At 44.2% G+C, this 20,689-nt stretch overlaps 1 protein-coding gene across 5 annotated transcripts in view; it reads left to right on the top strand.

Annotated features, from left to right (window-relative positions):
- The window catches only part of FLI1 (Fli-1 proto-oncogene, ETS transcription factor), a 157,361-nt gene that overhangs the window by 72,485 nt on the left and 64,187 nt on the right, over positions 1 to 20,689 (top strand). For all 5 annotated transcript variants that reach the window (XM_019509119.1, XM_019509114.1, XM_019509099.1 and 2 more), the window contains one exon: positions 10,749 to 10,960. In XM_019509119.1, coding sequence (XP_019364664.1) covers positions 10,749 to 10,960 — 212 coding nt within the window. The remainder of the gene's footprint in view (positions 1 to 10,748; positions 10,961 to 20,689) is intronic.

Raw genomic sequence — 20,689 nt, forward strand, 5'->3', positions numbered from 1 at the left:
CGTGTGTATATGGCAAGAAAGAGTAACTTGCATTACTTTGTCAGTGGCAAGGAATCTGTTTTCATCACCCACTGGAGTGGCCAAACTCCCATTGACCTCACTAGGGCCAAAAGTTCAGCAGGCAATCCATACCATTGTAGGTCTGTAGAAGAGAGCAGGAGTTGTTGGCACAGCTAGCTAGAACAAAACCTGGAAGCCCTGATTTTTAAACCTCCCCCCTCAAGCTAACTGAGACCTATCCCCAACCTAACTACCCATATAGGGAAGGTCTGACACACAAGAGAAACACAGAGGCAGCTAGGAAGATTTGGAAAGTCGCCCTGCATGCCTGGAAGGGAATGTGCTGGCTGCAGAGTACTGGTGTTGCCAAGTGCAGCAGTCACTTTCAGGAGTGGACAAAGGGTAATAAACTTCTGAGTCTGGCTGTGCAGAGGAAGAGTTCAGCATGGGCAGTGTGGCAGTGATGTCCAGCTGGATGCATTCACTCTGAAAGGTCACCACCAGCACCAGGTCTCCCTCCCACTCCACATCCTTTGCTCCACTCAGACAGCACAGATGCACCTTTTGGATTTCCCGGTGGTGCTGAAAGCTAATGTAACTCTGGCTCCTAAAACCACCTTTGTGCAGGAGACATGTCAGGGTTGGAAAGAGGGGTGGCACTGTGCTCCAACTATCCCAAGCTGCCACTAAGTTTGATGCAAATTAAAGCAGCTTTTGGCCTGGTCAGGGTTGGGCTCAGGAAGAAAAAGCTGTTAACTGGCTGCTGATTCTTAGCTTCTCTTCCTTTCCCCCCTTTCCCAAGCTGCTTTGTGTGGCTGTGCAGTTGGGTTCCAGTTTGCTAGATGCTTTCTTAGGCTTACATGTAATGGGACTCCTACTGCCTAGTCATAACAAACACTTCAGGCTGGAAGTCAGGAGGTGTGACTCAAGGATCCCATTTTAAGATGCAAAAGAAAGCCTCATCTCCACAGCATGCGTGGGCCGAGGAGGCTGAAGTGATGTCCCCAAGGTCTCAAAAAAGATCAAAGACAGATCCAAGAGCAGAGCTGAGCTCTCTTGAGCCCTGGCCTGCTAATCACACAAACCTGGTGGACTGGTGCATATTTTATCAGCCTCCTTGACCCTGAAATTTTTTCAGACAGGTGTCATGTTAGTGACAACTAGATGGTTGCAGGAAGTGGGGAGTTTTCCCACTGTGCCTTGATGAAGGGTTTAGCAGCAGTCAGTGGGTATATGGGAATGGCCCTGTTACCAGTGCTGCTGTCATACTAAGCTGTTTGGAGAGAACTCAGTGTCAAACAATATTGGAGCTGTTTTTCTTTTTTTTCCCCTAAAGATTTTGTGATAAATTTCATATCAGGACATGAATTTAAAAGAGCCAGGTGGAAAGTTATAGCAGAGGCATAAGGTTGTAGCACTGTAGCCTGCTGGTTAAAGTTTATGTAGGGTTGGATGGCTCCTCCATATGTAGCACCTGGTTTTGCATTTTCGGTTAGCTCATCTGGACAGTTTAGAAGCCATTGGGTTTTCTAAGAAATCAGAGTGGCTGTTTTCAGAGAGTTCAGTTTCCTTTTCCAAGTTTACAGTGAGTACACAGCCTTGATTGGAGAAGCGTTCAGGGTAGTGTTTAAGCATATGCCTAACCTGAAGCACATGTGTGAGTCCTGGAAGTATATGCTTGAAGTTGAGCATGCTCTTAAGTGATGGTCCAGTGGGCATCTTCTTAGGGCTGGTTGAAAAGTGCTGACTTTCAAAATTTTCTGACAAAAAGGGGACATATTTTGATTAAAATTTTTATGGAAAATGTTTCCTGTATTTTTTTTCCAGCTCTACTCTTATCCCTCATTTCAGTGCATTCTTGCTGTTAAGAACTCTCTGACTTTTTTATCCATCTTCCCTCTTGGCTTCCTTCTAACATGAATTGCCAAGTTATGCTTTCACATTTCTTTGGACCATCAAGAAAGAATGCTCTGTGCTGGGTTGTTGTACACAGAGGGCAGTGTGGTGCACAGGTAAATTTGAGCAAGGCACTGAATCTTCCTGGACCACATGTATAAGATGGAGAATAAGTGTTCAGCATCTCAATTCCTATTGAAATATAGGGAAACCAGGAGCTTCAGCTGCCTAGCACTATTGAAAGTCAGGCCATATAACACTTGTCTAGCTCCCAAACTGTTGTGAAGATTTAATTAATGTTGGTAAAGTGCTTTTTTCAAACACATCAAGTATTAATATTTAATGACAAAGATCACCCATTGGCCACTTTAATGATGGCAATTCTAAAGACATTAAATCCTCTAAGGTCAAAAAGTTAAATACAGCCCAGAGGGCACTATCTATATCTATATCTATATCTATATCTATATCTATATCTATATCTATATCTATATCTATATCTATATCTATATCTATATCTATATCTATACATATGTTTATATATATATTTAATCACCTAGGTATTGGGTTCTACATAACTAAAGGCATGGCTTGAGAGACACAAGTATGAATGGTCCAGAAAGTGACTTACTGGTTGTACAGTGACAGGAGCCATATGGCAGCAGTATACCACATACCCTGTGCTGCAAGACAGGCAGAGAAAAACACCTATAAGCATAAGCACCACTTACAGAAACTTTCCCCTGCAGGTTCTAGGTTGCTTTGCCTTAGTAAGAGAAAGCCTTAGTAACCTCAGAATGAAGATAAGTCAAGTAAGACCCAGAAAGCCATAGTCACTAGGTGCCAGGTTGTGAAGCTCTCACTCCAGTGAGTGAGCCCACTGAATTCACTGCTGGAAATAACTGCTCCCCAGTGTGACTTAGTGAAACACAGGTGTGCTCTTGTAAGTAGTCAATGGGAAGCTAATCAAAGATAGACCCAAGAATAGATCCCCTGTACTTGATTCTCCATGGGCCATCAATGAATCCAGTGCAGAGTAAGGCCAAAACAGGGCTAATTTATGGTTTAAGCACTGTAGGATAGGGCCCCAGCAGAGTTTTATGTATGTTCCCTGCACAGTGCACTGAATATGCGTGATGGAGTGGTATGAGCAAACCTGAAAAAACCCATAAACTGGTTTTAGTTCCAGTAAATATCAAATCATCAGCAAATTGTCCAAACCTCCACTTCTGCTCGGACATCTTTTCCCCAGAATATTGTGCTCTTAAACTTGGTTTTCAAAATGGGTACAGATTGGTGGTTGAGGAGGAGGGTAGGGGAACAAAGAGGTGACACTGGACCTCTCTGAGGTTCAAAAGTATTTGGGTCATTGGCTTTGGTTTGGTGCACTATAAAGTTTAGATAGTTGCAGGAATTTGGGATTCACAGCCAAGTTCCAAACCGAGACATCTCCAAAGTTTAGGGATGTCTGGATCCTGGAGGTTCTTGTTAATATGCCAGTGATCCCATAGGTTAACAGATATATGTATTGTAAAGATAATTTGTACTGCAAAGAGCTTATAAACTCCCTGTAGGCCAGACAAAAGCTGGAAGGGGAAGACAGAAACGGAGCGAGGAAGTACAGCAAGTCAGTGCTGGAGGGTGTTAATAGCAACCAGCCTTCCTGATTCCTAGGTCAGTGCTTGATCCCATGAAACAGGGCTGTCCAACTTCCCGATGGCAGGGGAAGGGGGCACAGGGTCCCGGGCTGCATGCAGCAGGGGCCACACAGCATGGGGGCAGCCTTGCTGGGAACCACTAAGCCTGTCCTCCTTCTCATCACACACTCAGCCTACCTCATCTCCCAGCCATGTACATAGTCCAACTCTCCTTCCCCAGCCACATGCAGCCCAGACAGTCCGGTCCTTCTCCTAGCCACGTGCATAGCCTGGCTCCTCTTTTAGGTGCACACGCAGCACGGGCAGCCTAACTCCACTCCAAGCTACACATGCAGCCTGGCTCCCCTCTCCCTGGCTGCAAGCAGAGTATGGACAGCATGGACCCCTTCTCAGGGTCACTTCCATTGTACCACCCTGCCCCCAGGAGCAGGGGAAGGAGCAAAATCTGGAAGGTAGGGGCAGGGACAGGGGCTGCCATAGCAGTAGAAGCAGTAGCTGACCAGGAGCATGAGGGCCACAGGTTATCCCCCAGGGCCACCAGTTGGACAGCCCTGCCTTAGAACATGCTGCCTCAGTCTTTCTGGACTCCATACCACTTGAAATTTATGTTTCTCTCCATCTCTCATCAGCCTGATGTTATCTCACGTTCTCTAGAGTCTAGACTAAGCTGCTGGCACTAGAAATGCTGAGCTGTAAAACTACAGTTATAGAGAAAGGTAATTCACAAGTAATAGTCCCCCTTTGTTAACTCCAAGGCACTCCAGTTTGGGCCCTGGCATAGTGAGGGGGTGAATATGTAACATCCCCCCTGCCAAAGACAGTCAGAGAAATCCTCAAAATTGCAAAGGCAGAGAAAATAAAACAGATGATTGTAAAAAGTTCTTCCCTGTGGAGAGTGACAAAATCTTTCTGTGCATTGAATAGAGGATTGAAGGTTCAGCTTCTGTTTTTCCCTGCATATAGCCAGCCACTATGGTAGGAGCAGGAACCTTTGGTCTTTAGAAATGCTTTTTAAATATGGTTACGGTCAGAAAATGATTGTAGAGAGCTCAGAGTCAATATTCAGTGTATATGCATCACTGAAGTGTGACTTGTTCACTGTCATATCACTCTCTCTTGTTCTTACAGTGTTTCTAGCTGAGCCCAGACCAGGAAACTGTGGGCATCTGTGTGAGTTTTCCTTGCCAATGAGCTTTGAGCACCCTTGGGAGAAGCCTCTAAACTTTTGGGGGTTTTCTCCAAGGCAAACCTCCCAAACTAATCTGCCATTCTTCTCTCATGGGGTTAGCTTTTCACTGAAAATGGCTCACGCCTAGCAAAGTAGTCACTGTTTTTCTGAACCCTTCCTCTAAGACTGTATCAGGGTCCTCTCATATAGAAGGACGTGAAGTTAATGAGTACAGAATACAACCGTTGGTCAGGCTGTTACTCAGGTGGTGCCCTTATAACTCCTCCCTTGCATGTTTGGTGGTACTTTCAGTCTGAGCTAGCTGGTTTTTCAGGGACTTCGTGCTAAGTCCACCCGCTGCTTTCACTTTGTGCTGAGGTTATAAAGTGAGCTACTTAAGTGTTAATGGTACTTCACTGTGTTTCCATAATCTCAGAAGGTCGGGCAATGCATTCACAACACTAGTCAGGGCACCATAACACAGATGTGTCCTTGCAGGAAGGCTGCTCACACCCACACTAAGCCAACCTGGATGCCAATCACCCAAGGTAACTTGTCTATGAAGGTATACCCTTCAAGTCAGTGCAGATCCCTGGCAATTTTCCCAGGAGTTGGAGTCTTAATTAACAGTGTCTTGGGGTAATATAGCATGGGGTAAAATAGCATGGGCAATGGAGCGTGGAGCTGAGTACTGTAGCGCTGGGAAATCAGGGGTCTCTTTAAAAGAGAGAGCTTGCTCTGTGTTGAAACTGTCTTGCTCCTTCTCTGTCATCTGTGTTACTACATAGACATCCTACCAACTTTTCAAAAGTTGCCACTATTTTTGGAAAGCCTCAGTGTTTAGAAAACCAAATCTGGCTGATTTTCACACATGCTGAATACCAGCATCTCCCGCTGACTGCAGCTGAAGTGCTGGGTGCTCAGCATTTCCAAAAACCAACTTATACATGGGCACAATAGGACCAAGTCCAGAATTTCTGACTGTTTATTCAAGGGAAACTCTCATTGAAGTCAACAGGTCCCAGCTCCTCCAAGGTATACCCATATAGGAGTTGGGGACATAAACACCTTGGGGAACCAGGTGTAGGTGTTTTGCCTGAAAGAGGCCTATGGCTCAGCCTTGTAAGAGCACAAGGTGTTATCATTAAAACTCATATTACATTTTTGTTTATTATAAGGATTCAAAGGTGTTTTCCAACTGCACACAGGATCATTTTAGCGGCAACAGCAGCAACAGGCTTTCTGCTATAGCTCATGTGCTGCCTGGAGAAAGCAGGGGGTGGGTTTTGCAGGGAATTGAGCTTGCCTATGTTGTTCTGCAAGATGGGATTTGCTGCATTATGCCAAGAATGTGATTAAAACCTGGAAAAGCTGAAGCCAGCATATTCCCAGAGGCAATATAATGTAACGTATATGCCACAGTAATGCACACAAGACCCCTGTCTCAGGCTCAGCCTGGTCAGCTCAAGGACAAAGCTCTGGAGGTGACAGCATGGGGTGGGACTTCGAGCAGCTATGGCTTGCCTTGTTAGGTTACATTAGCACCTTTAATGCTGTTTCCCTGTTGCCTGTCTATCCCAAGCTCCATGTAACTCTAGATTTCAGTAGGATGGAAAATGTACCTGCTGGTACCCTGTGCTGAAGCCCAACACTTTTCAATCAGGTTAGCTCTTAGGAACATAACGTAGCCCCATGTTAGGCACATCTCTGTTTTTTGCCTATTTGGAATACTCTAAATCTCTGGCACCCCCTATCGTGAACCATTGGTTTAAACCCCATTAAGGTCACTGAAGTCCTTTATTCTTCCAAGAGAAATGAGCTGAGTTGCAGATGGGTCTTTAAAATGGGGTTTGTAAAAGATGAGATTCTATCTGCTGCCCATGGAAGTTAAAGACACCTTGACACCCCTCTGTGTTTATGCCCAGCCTTAGATGTCTGGAGATGTACCAGGAAGGTTGCATGCCACTTGGCTCCTCTCCTATATACCCACTAATACTTGTTTTGGTGTTTGCATGGTGTAACCCGCTAATGAGAACATGTCAGAGGTTCTGTGCTGCAGAGGGAATGTGACTGTTGAGCCACACCTAAAGAGCCGTATTTCTTTAGCTTGAACTGTAGATGTTCATGCTATTTCGTTTTACAAGTTCCTGGTTCACTGCCCACTGTGGCAGCCAAGATGTTAGCTGCCACACCTGCATTTCTTCCCTTCTGTGCTGTCTGGGTAAGGGGAACTATACCCTGAACCAGTAAAGTGTGTTAGACAGACATGCAAGGTTACCGTTACCAAGCGTAATTCATTTTGATCACTGCTGTAGGTGGGTCCCCATCCAAGAGAATCATGCACAGACTTGCTTCACTAAGAAAACAGACCTCCCCATCTGGTACTGCCTATGTGCATTTGCCCCTTTCAGTAATGTTGAGCATACCAGGCTGGTTGCCTGACTGGCCAGACCCAATTAGGCCTATCAGGTAGGCTAAGAGATATTCAAATTCATCTCAGGCACTGGCTTGCTGAGTAAAAAAACTTCCTTCACAGTCTATTTCAGTTTGGCAAATTTGGTGTTCAACTAAATGAAAACATCTGCAGAAAGTATCTTTCCCTCCAAATTAAAGATTTTTTCCTTGCAGATCCCCCCCAATTAACTTTTTTGGTTTATGGCTATTTTTGTTCCTGTTTTGATGAAAAATCAAGATTTTACCAGAGTAAGGAAAAAACTTGTTGAGCCAGCTGTATTGCCCAATGCACTTGGGGCAGAACACATTGTATGTGTTTGCCCATGCAGCAGACAGTGGTCCTGAACCCAGGGGAGCAAGAGTTAAGGTTCACATTGCTGCAGACAATATCCCTTCATCTCACCCATAAAGATCCCCTCAGATTCTTAGCTGCTGAATTTAGCTCTTCATCCCAATCCCTGGAGAGCAAAACTGTTATACATTAAGCAGCCCAAATGTTCAGGCATCACTAGCACCTTTTGCTATAAAGGGAAGTCCCAGCCTTTGTGCCGTGATGAGCCAAGAGGTCAATAAAAGCTCCTTCCTGCCTATGTCATTTCAGAATCCCTGCCTGACACCACTTTAGCTTCAGCAAAGCAGATAATAGATTAATAACCACATCCTCACTGGAATGGAAAGGTCTTTGCTTCACCTAAAAATGGAGGTGTCAAGAAGAAGTCGGGGTTTTTGTAAGCCTTCTCAAAATGTAGTGTATATAGGCTGACAGCATTCACCGGTGCATGTGCCTAAACTCTTAATTCCAGCAAAATTCCTGAATTTTGCTGATGAGATTTCTGACAGAGCCTTACCATGACTCTGGCCAACCCCCAACTGAGTTTTTATAGGTTTCTTATAATTGCAACTTTGGTATAACATAAAGTTCTGTTTTTTGTTGTTTAGGGACAGCAGGACCTCAGAGGCAGCTTGCATAGGGGGTGATGGCAGAGCTGTGAGGATATATACCCCTTGACCTAACAGTTATATCCTAGTTTACTCCAGGCTTAGATGGACTTGAATATTGGGCTGATAATGCTAATCCACCTTCATGCAGTACTTTGAGATCTGCAGAGGAAAAGGCATTGATGATAATCAGTGCAAAACATTGAGGCAGGCCACATTTCTAAGTGGGGTAAACAGAGAGGGGTCCAAGTGTTTGGCTAGGAGGTATCCTACTATGACTCTCATGATGATAGAGTGAGCCTTGCAATATTTCTCCTTTGGTTTAAAGCTTTGGTGCCAGGAATCTTGGACACAGGGACACATCCAGGCTAGTCATCTACCTGCCTTTGCTTTGGAAAATTATCGGGCCCCAGCCCTATAAGGAAAATCCAAACAGACGGGTCTAGGTGCCTGTACAGCAGGAGTGGGCAAAATGCAGCCCACGGGCTGGATGCGGCCTGCCAGGCCATTCTATCTGGCCTGCGGGGCCCTTAAAAATTTTAGAAAATTAATATTTATCTGCCCCTGGCTGCCTATTATGCAGCCCTGGCTGGCTTGCCAAAACTCAGTAAGCGGCCCTCTGCCCAAAATAATTGCCCGCCCCTGCTGTACAGTCAGTAGAGAGGCAAAGGCACTTATATCCTCTGGAAACAGAATGGGGCAATTAGGCACCTCCAAAGAATGATTTGGAGAGCTCAGCTGCAGCCAATAAGAAACACAGAGCATAGAGGTGAACATGGCCCAGGCGTCACATTTGGCATTTCCATTCATTTGTGATCCAGAGCTCCTAGACCTGCTTGTAAGGGTAGGCACCTCCTGGTTTGTGTGAAACCAGTGTTCATCTCTTGTATTATCACCTAGTGGGTTGGGGGTCAACCTTTCTGGCAGGCATGCCACAAATTAGCTCTGTACCCTGCCCAGATGCCACTCCCATCCCCTTCCTCTGCCTGACCTTCTGCTTCTTGCCCAACTTCTACTATGTTGCCTGCCCCCCCATGCCCACCATCTCTCACATACAGAGGCTCGCTGTGCCACCTGTCACCCATGCCACAGGTTGGCTACCTCTGGCCTACTGGTTACAGTACACAACCAGAAAGGAGACCTGGGTCATAGGCCCTTTTCAGCATGAGGGGATTCAAACCTATATTTCCTGCTTCCCAGCAAAGTATACTGCCCAGCATGCTCTCAAACAGGCTAGGCAAGGGCCTTTCTGGAGGTGAACCGCTGCACAGCCAAGACTAGAAGAGTTTGGGGCCACCAGACAAGCAAGCACTTTGGTGAAGGCACTCTCAGCAAACGAGTGGTGGGAGTTTGAGGGGGGTCAGTGACTCCCTGCTCCCAGAGTTATTTCTGGTTGTTATCCAATGACTGTCTAATGCGAAAAAAACCTCTAGAATTTATTTTGAATGCTGATATTTTATAAGCTTCTTACTTTTTGGAACCTTCCATGAATTTTGAGCCCTTGGTCTGGGAATTGGGAGCTTAGATACTGTCTACAGGCCTAACCAATGCTGGGCCTAGCGTTTCGTCTGACAGCATGCCAGCATTTTAAGCAAAGTGAAGTATTGCATGTATGACCCACTGCTGAGTATGGGTTACAGGGCTTCTCAGTGTTCAGTCCACAAAGGAGACAGGCCTCTTATGGCTGCAGCTTTAGAGACATGACTCATTAGCGTATGCTAATGTTGCTCACGCTTGAAGTTGGAAGCACCCCAGTCCAGTTATTGGGTATTCAGTCAAGATGACAGTTGTGACCTCTATGGTTAACTTAGCTACATAAAGAAGGTATATATCTTGTCAGAGGTGCTTGGAATAAGACTGGGGTCTGCCCAAGCCTTTATAAGCTTGGCCTTTGCCAGTTGCAAAACCCAAGCACACCAATTCAAGCAAACTGAGGCTTGAAAACCGTGTCAAAATTTTGAATTTCGCCACAAAAAAGGGGGATAATCACCTGTTATTCCCATTTCCAGAAACGAATAGCTTGTCACTTCATAAGTCTAACATTTCCCACAAAATAAATAAACGATTCTCATTGAGTGTAAAGTAACACATATTTTATCCCACCGCAAACATCATAACTCTGACCAGCCCTGAATGCAAGTCCTTCAGCAGTAACCGCAAAGTATAAGCACTGCAAAAAAACCTTTTGAAAAAGGTATATAAAAATGATGTACACATTCAGTTGACAAAATTGAGCTATCCTGTCTGGGTCTTTCAGCTGTTTGTGGAGTACGAATAGATAGTCAGGTGGGCAGGTAACTGGGGATGTAAGACGGCAGGTGAGAACACTTATCACAGATCGGTTATAGCAGTCAGCAAAGTGGGTAGCAGCTACCTTTACTACTTCACCGGGCATCCTGTTAACTTCAGCTCTTGCCCCACGCAGATCAGACGCCAGAAAAAGAATCCACCAGTTTTGCATAAGGGTTGATGGAGCCCGGCGCATCTGATTCAATCTGCGATCGTGGCAGATGTCACTTTCAGGCAGGGCCAGGCAGCTGTGGGCCCGCACAGCTGCTCGCCAGCTCAAAGGGAGAACGTGAGTGGAGTTGCCAGTTTAGTCATGAAGCTGGGCTCTTGTTTTTTCTCCTCAGGAGGCTCTGTCGGTGGTGAGTGACGACCAATCCCTCTTTGACTCCACGTACGGTGCTGCCGCTCACCTCCCCAAGGCGGACATGACAGCCTCAGGGAACCCTGACTATGGCCAGCCGCACAAAATCAACCCTTTACCTCCCCAGCAGGAGTGGATCAATCAGCCAGTCCGGGTCAATGTCAAGAGGGAGTATGATCACATGAATGGATCCAGGTAAGGAAGGACACGTGTATGTCCGTGTACATCCAGTTGTCTATCTGGCATGTTACTGTTTCAGCGAAACCTTGAAATGTGCATAAAAGGTATCTCATCCATATATATGGTCTAGGACTTCAGCTATACAAACGCAACCCGTTACTTAGGTTCACGTCTTGCTTCTGTTGGGTTCACAGGGGCTCTTGTCATTATAGTTTCATAGTTTCTAGGGTCGGAAGGGACCTGAGCAGATCATCAAGTCCAACCACTTGCCATGGCAGGAAATAGTACTGGGGTCAAACGACCCCAGCAAGGTGTACATCCAGCCTCCTCTTAAAGACCCTCAGGGTAGGAGCCAGCACCACTTCTCTTAGAAGCTGGTTCCAGATCCTAGCCGCCCTGGCAGTGAAGTAGCGCCAAATATTGACTTTAATAGAGTCAGGATCTGTCCTCTTGTACTCTTGTGATGACTATCTCCATCTCCAAGATCCTTGACTGTTGTAAGAGTTCAGATTTGAAGCCTCCCAGCCGTAGGTGGTGATGCAGGCACTGACGTAGATGTTGCATCTTGCCCTTGTATCCAGTGTCCCACTGGTGCTACAGTGCACTGAATTCCCAGAGTCTGTCAGCAGTGAAACCAGCACTTCCAGGGGATGCTAGTGGAAGCTGTATTGCTGGAGATATTATTGGCCATTCAGTAAGTGGTGCCTTTCACTCTGTGTTAACTCAACATCACCAAAGCACAAGGGGCCATCACATGGCTAGACATGCTGGCTTTTGGAAAGACCAGAAAACAAAAATTTGGGTCATCTGTGACCATCTCCAAGTTGTACTAGTGTAAAAGCTCCCACGTCCTCTCAATAAACTGAGTATCCTATTATTTGAACTGGCAGGAAAGAATGATCCCATCCCATGACAGTTTTCAAGATTTCGATATTTTTCCCCATCCCAAATTGGGATGAAAAAATCCAAATATTGAAACTTTCTGCAAATTAAAAACATGGGGGAAAAATCAGACCAGGTCAATCAACACATTTTCATTCAATAATTTTAAAAATATTTCAATTTGTTTTAAATTAAAACTTTTTATAGTTCACCGTAAATTAGCTGAGACTGAATTACAACATCATTTTGAACTAAACCCAGAACTTTTTCATTTAAAAAGTCTTGAAAGTGTTAGTAATAGCAAAACTTTTTTCCAGTGCTTTTCCTGAATGGGAAATTAGTCAACATTGGCCTTGTTCTGGAAAACAGGTTTAGTTTCAACAAATGGGCAATTCCCAATGAAAAAAGAAATTTTTCATTAAAAAAATTCCTAACCAGCTGCCATCCGAGTGCTGGCTGGCTGTTATTAGAGACCAGCAGTTTGGATGGTTGTGTCAAGTGCCGAATGACCAATGCACTTGCAATCTCTCGTGACTCTATCACGAGTCTTGTGATATTTAGAATTTCCCCCAAAACCACTGTTCCTGGCATACAGAAAATATCGGAAGCGCTCCGCTTTTGGATTATAAAAAGGTGTTTCCAATTCTTCTGGTTCTGGAGAAAAGGTTGAAAACATGGCCCAGGTATGGCCTAACTATTAAAAAATCTAGAAGGCAGATTAAAAACAACCCGAAGCATGTTGTTGTTATTCTTAATCTCAGCATGTTTAAGACAGTCACATGGGGGAGGGAGGGGCTGACTCGTGGTTTTGAGATGCCTTCATGTTGGCTGTGGCACCAAAGGGGCTAGGAGGAGTCGAAGCAAATTGCATGTGTGATTTGAGATTTTTGCACCCAAGTCTCCAGAAATTAAAACACTGCACAAGTCTCTGTGCCCCGTTTTAGCCTCCATTACAGTCTTTGTTCTAGCCGTGGATCCCAGTCGCAGCTGGGTGGGCTCAGCAAAGGGCTTCTCTTCTTTGCCTCCTTACGCTTACAGGAGTCCATCCTGTTAGCCTAGCTGTTTTCCTTAGTTTCTAAGAAGTTTGATCATGAAGATCATTTGAAACAGGAGTCATTGCAGTTTACTTTTAAATCTCTGGGGAGAAGTTTCATTGGTACTGCACTGTGAAGAGGGAGAATGATACCTTTCTGTTTCACTGGTGTTTTAACATACACAGGAAAAGGCACTTCAGAAATTGTGCATGTAGATATTTGTGAACCTTTACTTTATACACTGGGCCTGCTCAATCCCAAACTGTCTTCCTGGAAACAGCAGCTCCTCCAGCGATTTGAAAAGGGGCTGGCAACATCCCTGCTGGTCAGAAACAGAAAGGCTTGCTCCTAATTAAACCAATATGAGAACACAGAACAAAACTGAAACCTCCCCAAGCCTTGCTCGGTTGATAACCCGTTAGCCTGAGAGCTCCAGGAGATGGAGGCTCAGCATCTGCTTCGATGGCACACCCAACCCCACTTCCTCCTCCCGGCTGACTTCTCTGCCCTCTTCCCCCTGCCTCAGCCCCAGTTCATTGTTATGGCTTGGACCACTCCAGTCACCTGTTCCTCTGCCCATCAGCTGCCTGGCAATACTGAGCGGCAAACGCCAATCTCAATACAGATTAACTCGAACTGTGGACTGAATAACAAAACCTCTTCCCTCCCACCCTTCTCTCCCTCTCTCTTGTTTCTCAAGCGCACCCTCTTACCGGGCTCCAGCTGCCTCATTAGAGAGAGCAGCCTTTATTCTGCGCTTCACCTGTGCTTGAAGCACTAGTGTTTTCTGCATGACAGGAGAATGGCTTGTATACACTAGGGAGTTATAAAGCTATACAAATCCTGACAGTGGAGGGAGCTGGATGGGGGTAAGTGACAGTGTCCAGCTTTTTTTCTTAGCAACTAGAGACTGGGCCAGTTGTGGTGACATTTAGTGCGCCGAGTTGCCTTGGTCTCAGGTAGGGCAGGAAGATGGATGTTAGAGGATTAAAGAGCTTTCCCCTGGCTGTTCTTGAGACCTGTCCTCCCACCTGATACAGTGCAACCACAGCAGGCCTTTTAGCCTGCAAACACTATTTCAAGAAGAACCTGCTTTCCAGTCTAAATCAAATCTGCCTATTTCACGTCCAAAATAGGGGCTGGGGAGAATTCCCTGTGCATTTGGCATATATTTAATTGTGTATTGCATATTCAATCAGCGGCAGCTCAGCACCTGTCTTTTCCTTGAGACTGGGAACTATAGACCAGTGTAGGATTTGGGGGCTAGAAGCTTTGTGAAAGTTGCAAGCTATATTTGCAGATCAGAGTGTAATTCTTGCAGTGACAAATTATGTGCGTGCACACATGAGCACGAGGTTGCACAGGCAAGCGTCCCCTGCCAGAGTCAAATTTTGCAGTGCTTAACATGTCTGAACAGGAAGTGGTTAAAATCTACGAACATGGAGAATTTAAAATTCTTGAGCACTTTAAGCCGCCTTGTGCATTAGAAGTGGAGTATGGTCTTGTGGTTATAGCACCAGCCTATCACTAAGGAAGTGGAGGTTCCAGCTACTCCACAAATCCACTTTATCACCTGGAGTAAATCATTTAATTTCTGTGCATCGATCCTCCATGTGTAAATGCAGAGAATAACCTTTCTTTTCTCCCTGCCTTTGTTTCTTTTGTCTTTTTCGATTGGAATCAACTTAGGAAAGGGGGAAGCTCGTGTAATGCCCAGCTGAACAGCCCCCTATTTCAGTTAAGAGCTGTACATGCTCTCATGATGCAAATAGAGCTGGTTGGATCTTTTAGAAATATAAATAACATTTTAATTTTGATTATTTAAAAACGATTCCTTTGGAATTTTGAACTTCAGTGAAAAAACATGACGAGTGTTTTGCAAAAATGCAAGTCACAAATGCATCCCATTTTTTCAATGAGGCATTCTCACTGTCAATAAAATATTTGAATTGCAATGGGAATATATATATGAATTTTTCACAAAAGTTTTCATCAGAAGTCCCAAATTTTCATTTAACTCTAATACAAAAAATAAAGCAGAACACAGAAATCTCAACACTCTGCAGCCTTTAGCATTGTAATAGAGATAAAAGCCTTTGAAAATACGTTTCTTCTGTATGCCATGACGACAGTATCAATATAAGCATGTAAATAATGTAGGATAATATTTCAAAGTGTTTGTTGTGTGCATGTGTCTGAAAGAATTTAGCCGTGTAATTCCCACTGACATTAATGAGTTTTGCCTGGCTAGGATAATCAAGTCAAGCTTTGAAAATATCTACCAACTCCAAAATATTAAAATAACATTAAAGTTCAGGGAACTCATAACAATTTTTATGGCATAATAAATGTTGCCACAAACAGTTTCTAAGTAAAACAAAAGGACTCCCTGCACTCAGTATGTCTTTTCTGTTTTCTCTTCACTGAAGTCTATAAAAATAGGAGATATCCCTTTAAGTAACATGTGTGCCCTCTGGTGGTGCACACTTGGTGTGCTGTCTTAGCCGGAGTAGCAGTGTGTATTGGTGTAAATAGCTCTTGCATGTTGTGTACATGGAGTAAACACAATATTTGGAACCTACTATGCCCATATAGTTTCCTTATACCATTATTGTCATTGTGTAAAAGAGAAAACAACATCTTTTCTGTAGTAGGAGTCAGAACTCATGGCAGAGGTGATACCTTTTATTAAACCAACTAGGTATTTGCAAAAAAAATTCTTTATTTGCAGGCTTTCGGGCACAGGCACCCTTCATCAGGCATAGGATATTGCAAAGTTTGTAAAAGTTTTCCTAGCTAGAAACAAAAATTCATATTTCATTTCTCTAATCTCACTCTTTTTCCATCTATCTTGCTGCACTTTTTTCTAGCCTCACAGTGCAGACTCAGTTATCAAAATTAAGTTTCTTAGGGCATCTCAATCCATCATATGGGCATTTATATCAGAATTTGACCTCAGCTGAAATGCTGGATGCCTGTTACAAGAAGCTTGGGATAGCTTTGGCCTATTGCTGTAAACTAGCAGAAAGCAGTATCTGCTGTCTCTTCCGTCCTCAGGTTCTGGGGAAATTTCAAGTATGAAGTTTATAGCTCAGACCAGGGAATCAGGACTTAAATGCATAAACTACCTATTTGCATAGTCAGGGCAGTGTCGATTTATGGCTATGGACTGGAGCTGAGCAGATAGGGTTCAGGTCCCAAGTTTCCTACAGGCTCATGATGAGTCCTTGGACAAGTCACTTAATTCTTTTGTGGTTCAGGTTCCCATCTGTAATGGGGACATAATCCTCCTCCCCCAGTGATTCAGAAAACAGGATTCCTGTTCCTTGGGAGATTCAGCCATTTCTAAAAAAAATGCTCATTCTGAGTCTGAACAAAAAGGCAAAATGCCTAACTGCACAGCGAACCAAACACACCAAACTATTTTGATCCTAGGCAGTTCAAAACATTTTGCTTTCAAGAAGTTAAATCAATGCAAGGTGAAAACATGTCATTTCATTTCAAGTTTACATTGTGTTAACATATGAAATACCACATGCCTTCCATGCCTTAAACATGTCAGTTGAATATTTAATATTTTAATGTATTAATTTGAAATGTATCAATACAATAATGCAGCAGTAAAACATTTTTACCTAACAAAGTGAAGTGATTTCACTACTCTGGACTCCTTTAAGTCTACTTTGGACTCTTTTAAGAGACATTTGGATGCTTAGCTTGCTGGGATCCTTTGACCACAGCTGACTTCCTGCCCCGGGGGCAGGGGACTGGACTCAGTGATCTTCCAAGGTCCCTTCCAGTCCTAATGTCTATGAAATCTATGATTTGGCAAGAGTTAAACAAATGGCAAAAGTCAAAATGTTTTGTTTCAGAGCTTTTTCCACATGCAAATATTGTTGGAAGTGGCTGTTTTGACCAGCTCGCCTCACAGAAGGTAAATGTTCATGAGATTTTTGAAGGCCACAGCCATGGGGACTACACAAGGAGAAGTGCTTCCTTATTCAGGCCTAGTATGATGTGTTAAGGGGCTGTGTTTAAGAATTGGTCTGCGCTCTCTCTCTCTCTCACCTAGTTTCTGTATAAGATCTGAGCCTCATACATTTTCAGGCACCCATGTCTAATACCACTATTCCTACCTCCTTGCACTCTCCCCCTACCATCATGCACCTTATTTTTGTCACACTTATTTTATTTGTGCTGCCAGACTTGTAGAGCCCAAAAGCCTCAATTACCATCCAGACTCCATTGCTCTAAGTGCCATGCATAAAGAGCTTCCATAAATCCAAGAAAGGGGCTGGAAGGCAGCAAGGAGAAGGTACCAGATTGAGGACATCTTTAGATATGAGAACACTGGGAGGAGGGCAATAATCCCAAAGGCTAGGTACAGACATTATACTTTTACAGGCATAAGTGATCGGAAACCAGTCTATACCCATAACAGAACACAAGTTTGGCACACACAGACTAATTTAAAAATGGCAGAACCTGGTCTAAGATTTGTGTCCGTCCTACGCCCCCAAAGGGTGAATGTGTGTCCTGTTTGCTACCAATCTAAACTATGCCACTTACAGAAAACCATGTAACTTAGATCATTTCCACCTCAGGCTTTTTGAATGTCATACGTAACCAAAGAATCCATCCTGGATTTCATGTGACATCGAATGCAGCTAGGGCAGGGTTTGGCAAGTTGGAGGCAGTGATGGGTTGTTGCCCAATCAGCATGGCTGTGGTAGTTAGTTATATTAATACCAAATCATGAATCTATGAATCTATCTTTATCTATGAATCTATCTTTAAGAGAAGGCTGGATAGGCATCCGGCCGGGGTCATCTGACCCCAGCACTCTTTCCTGCCCAGGCAGGGGGTCGGACTCAATGATCTGTTGAGGTCCCTTCTGACCCTAGCATCTGTGAATCTAGGATGCTAATATAAGGAGCTCCCTGTAACCTGGCTGACTACAGGAGGGACAGGGGGGAAAGAAGAATTATGGGAGAGAGAAAAAAGGAGACAATGTGGGGAAAAGAATAAAAAAAGGGAGAAAGCTGGGAACAGACAAGAAGGGAGAAAAGAAGATGGAAGGGTAGAGGAAAGGAAAGATAGGAAGGAAAAAAAGAGAAAGGAAATCTGCCTGCCTGCCATGGTTGAATGTGTGTTAGAAGTCACTAGAATCTCTTATTTTGCTAATTCAGACTAAAGCCAAGGGCGATTCCTAGACAGAGGCCCTGGTACAGGGAGGGCTTTGTTTCCAGATATCTGGAGATTGGATGAGGTTGCACAGACACACTATTAGTAAGTGCCAGGCTAGCTGCTGTCAGCTTGGGCTAGTCCAATATAAACCTTTCAAAAAAACTGAGCTGTTGGAGTCCCCAGAAACTGCTAGAGTAGCTGTTTTGGATTCAGAGCTGTTGCAAATTGGACAGCCTTGGCCTTTTTGGGTTTTGTCCTCCCATCGTGAATGCACTTAAATGACCTTGTGCAAATTGCCTCAGGACTATTTAATTCAGTGGATCTATGACAGTTTATACCACCTCAGGATCTGACCAAAAAGCCCCTCCCAGTCTGGGCAGCCACTTGAAAGCTTGAAGCAGCAGCCTCTGCAAAGAGCCAAAGAACAATCCAGCATCTGAAATATGTTCACATAAACCATTTTGAATAATGAGCAAATTTATACAAATCTAAGTCTGCTCATAGGTAATTAATGAACTAAGGAAGGGGCTGCATTCAGTGAATAAACTATTCACTACTAATGGCTCTCCTGTGTCCCTTCTGTACTGTGGTTTTTCCCCATACTGAATTCCTCTTTGTCTTGCCCCTCACTTACACCAACTTCTGCTGTGATCCCATCACGTTCCTTATTTAGACAAGGGTCAGGTTGGGGCGGTATTTGGGTGGAGATCCCCAAAGGGAACCTGGGACCTTCAAATATGCTTCAGTTGGACAGCACTGGGTCAGTTTTTGAGTACATGCCTAGTGTGCTGGCCATGAAAAGAAAGTCCTGCCTGCTTGTGGTTATTTTCCTGAACAAAAGGGTAGCTGGTATTCTCCTGCCAAACTCCAGCTTGGATCATGGTAGTCCTTCCACCCAGCTATGCTTCCCACCTTGGGTTTTACCTTGGGACTTGTGCACCTACCTCCCTTAAGCTCCTTTGCCAATCCCAGCCTTCATTACTTGGGTTGCTTGTTATTTGCCTTTGAGGTGAACACAGAAAAGAATAGAAAAGTGAGGACTCTGACTAACCAGCCAAGGGAAGAGGGCTGTGCGGGCTCGGTGCAAAGTCATCATGAAACTGCTTTGGCATGCTCTTACAACAGTGTCATTGTTATTTATAGTACACTTGTACATTGCACTGTAAATGTGTGTTTGGCTCTTTGGAGAGAAAATAAAGAAGCCGTCAGTCTCAGAAGGTGCTTGTACAACTAAGGCATGTGTATCAATTCACTCCATGAGGGAGGCTCTGGGCACGTTTCTAAAGCAGACTGGATTTTAGAAGATAGTCATGGGAGCAAATCTGGATGATATTGTATCATATGACATATATAATTAAATAGCATTGAAATTAAATTTAATTTAAACTTTTTAAAGTAATTATTTAAATTAAATAGTGTACATATTATTGCTGTATTAACCTGTCATACATATTATTGCTCTATTACATAATAAACCAAATTTCAAGAAAGGCAGCTATTTTCCAAGGGGGACACGCTCCCGAAGAGTGGTATCTGGGTCACACAAGAGGACTATGGGACTCCCAGCTATCATTGTAACAGACACTGTCACAACTTAGGCAGACACCAGGGGTGAAATCCTGGCTCAGTTGAAGTCAGTGAGGACTTTCCCATTTGAAATCAGTGCAGTCAGGCTTCACCCCAGGTGTAGCTTGGAACCAAAAATCCCTCTCCGCAAGTGTTTCAGTCTGGGTCGGGAGGGTTGATCAGGCCCGTCTGAAGGCTGTAAATGTACTTTAAAGTCTAAGTTTAAAGGTCCAATTCCTGAATGCTGCAGACTTGCCTCAACTCCCATTTAACTCAATGGAAGTTAAGGGTGCCAGGCACCTCCCAGTGACAGTTAGCACCAGGCAGAATAGGTCCTAAATCTTAAGCATAGATGGTGTCAGGTATCCAGGTTGTAGCCATGTTGGTCTAGAGGAAAAGGCAGTCAGGACTCATAGTAGAGATGATATCTTTTATTAGATCAACAAGATTTTTGCAAAAAAAATCTTTAATTGCAAGCTTTCAGGCACAAACACCCTTCATCAGGCATTGGAGAAAAGATTGTAAAAGTTCTCCTGGGTAGAAATGAAAGCATCGATGAAATTAAATTTATGGGTAGAAATGAAAGCATAGATGGTGACACTATTGCCCTGAGTCTCCTCAGGCCAGCCTGTGTCTCAGAGAAGAATATGACCCCTCAGGGTAGAGCTCTCTTCCTCCCAGTATGTGCAGCATTTAACACCTGACACCGTGCATTTCTGCAGCGAGTTGGAAATGATCAGATTCTCGGTGAAAAGCCTGATGTTCCTGCAGTTGCTCAAACCCTCCTTTGGCTGCCACAGGGACATTAAACCTTCAGCAGTTTGCCTCTCTGAAGGCGGATTTTGGTTCCATGCCTGGAAAAACAGTAGGCGAAATAGTAAAACCTTAAATTCAAACATGTGTAAGTTATACATCTTATTTCCATTTTCAAGCAACATTCCCCCAGCAATGTTCGGACATAGCCCCCTCCGCTCCCTGCCCAGCCATGTCAGTTTTACATGCATTTCTCCAAAAGGGCTGAAAAAGAGACAACCCTTGCAGGTACAACGGTGTCAAGGATCCAGTGCAATCATGC

Source organism: Gavialis gangeticus, unplaced genomic scaffold, assembly GCF_001723915.1.
Source record: "Gavialis gangeticus isolate Ggan-Ray unplaced genomic scaffold, GavGan_comp1, whole genome shotgun sequence".
In the NCBI taxonomy this organism is placed as follows: Eukaryota; Metazoa; Chordata; order Crocodylia; family Gavialidae; genus Gavialis; species Gavialis gangeticus.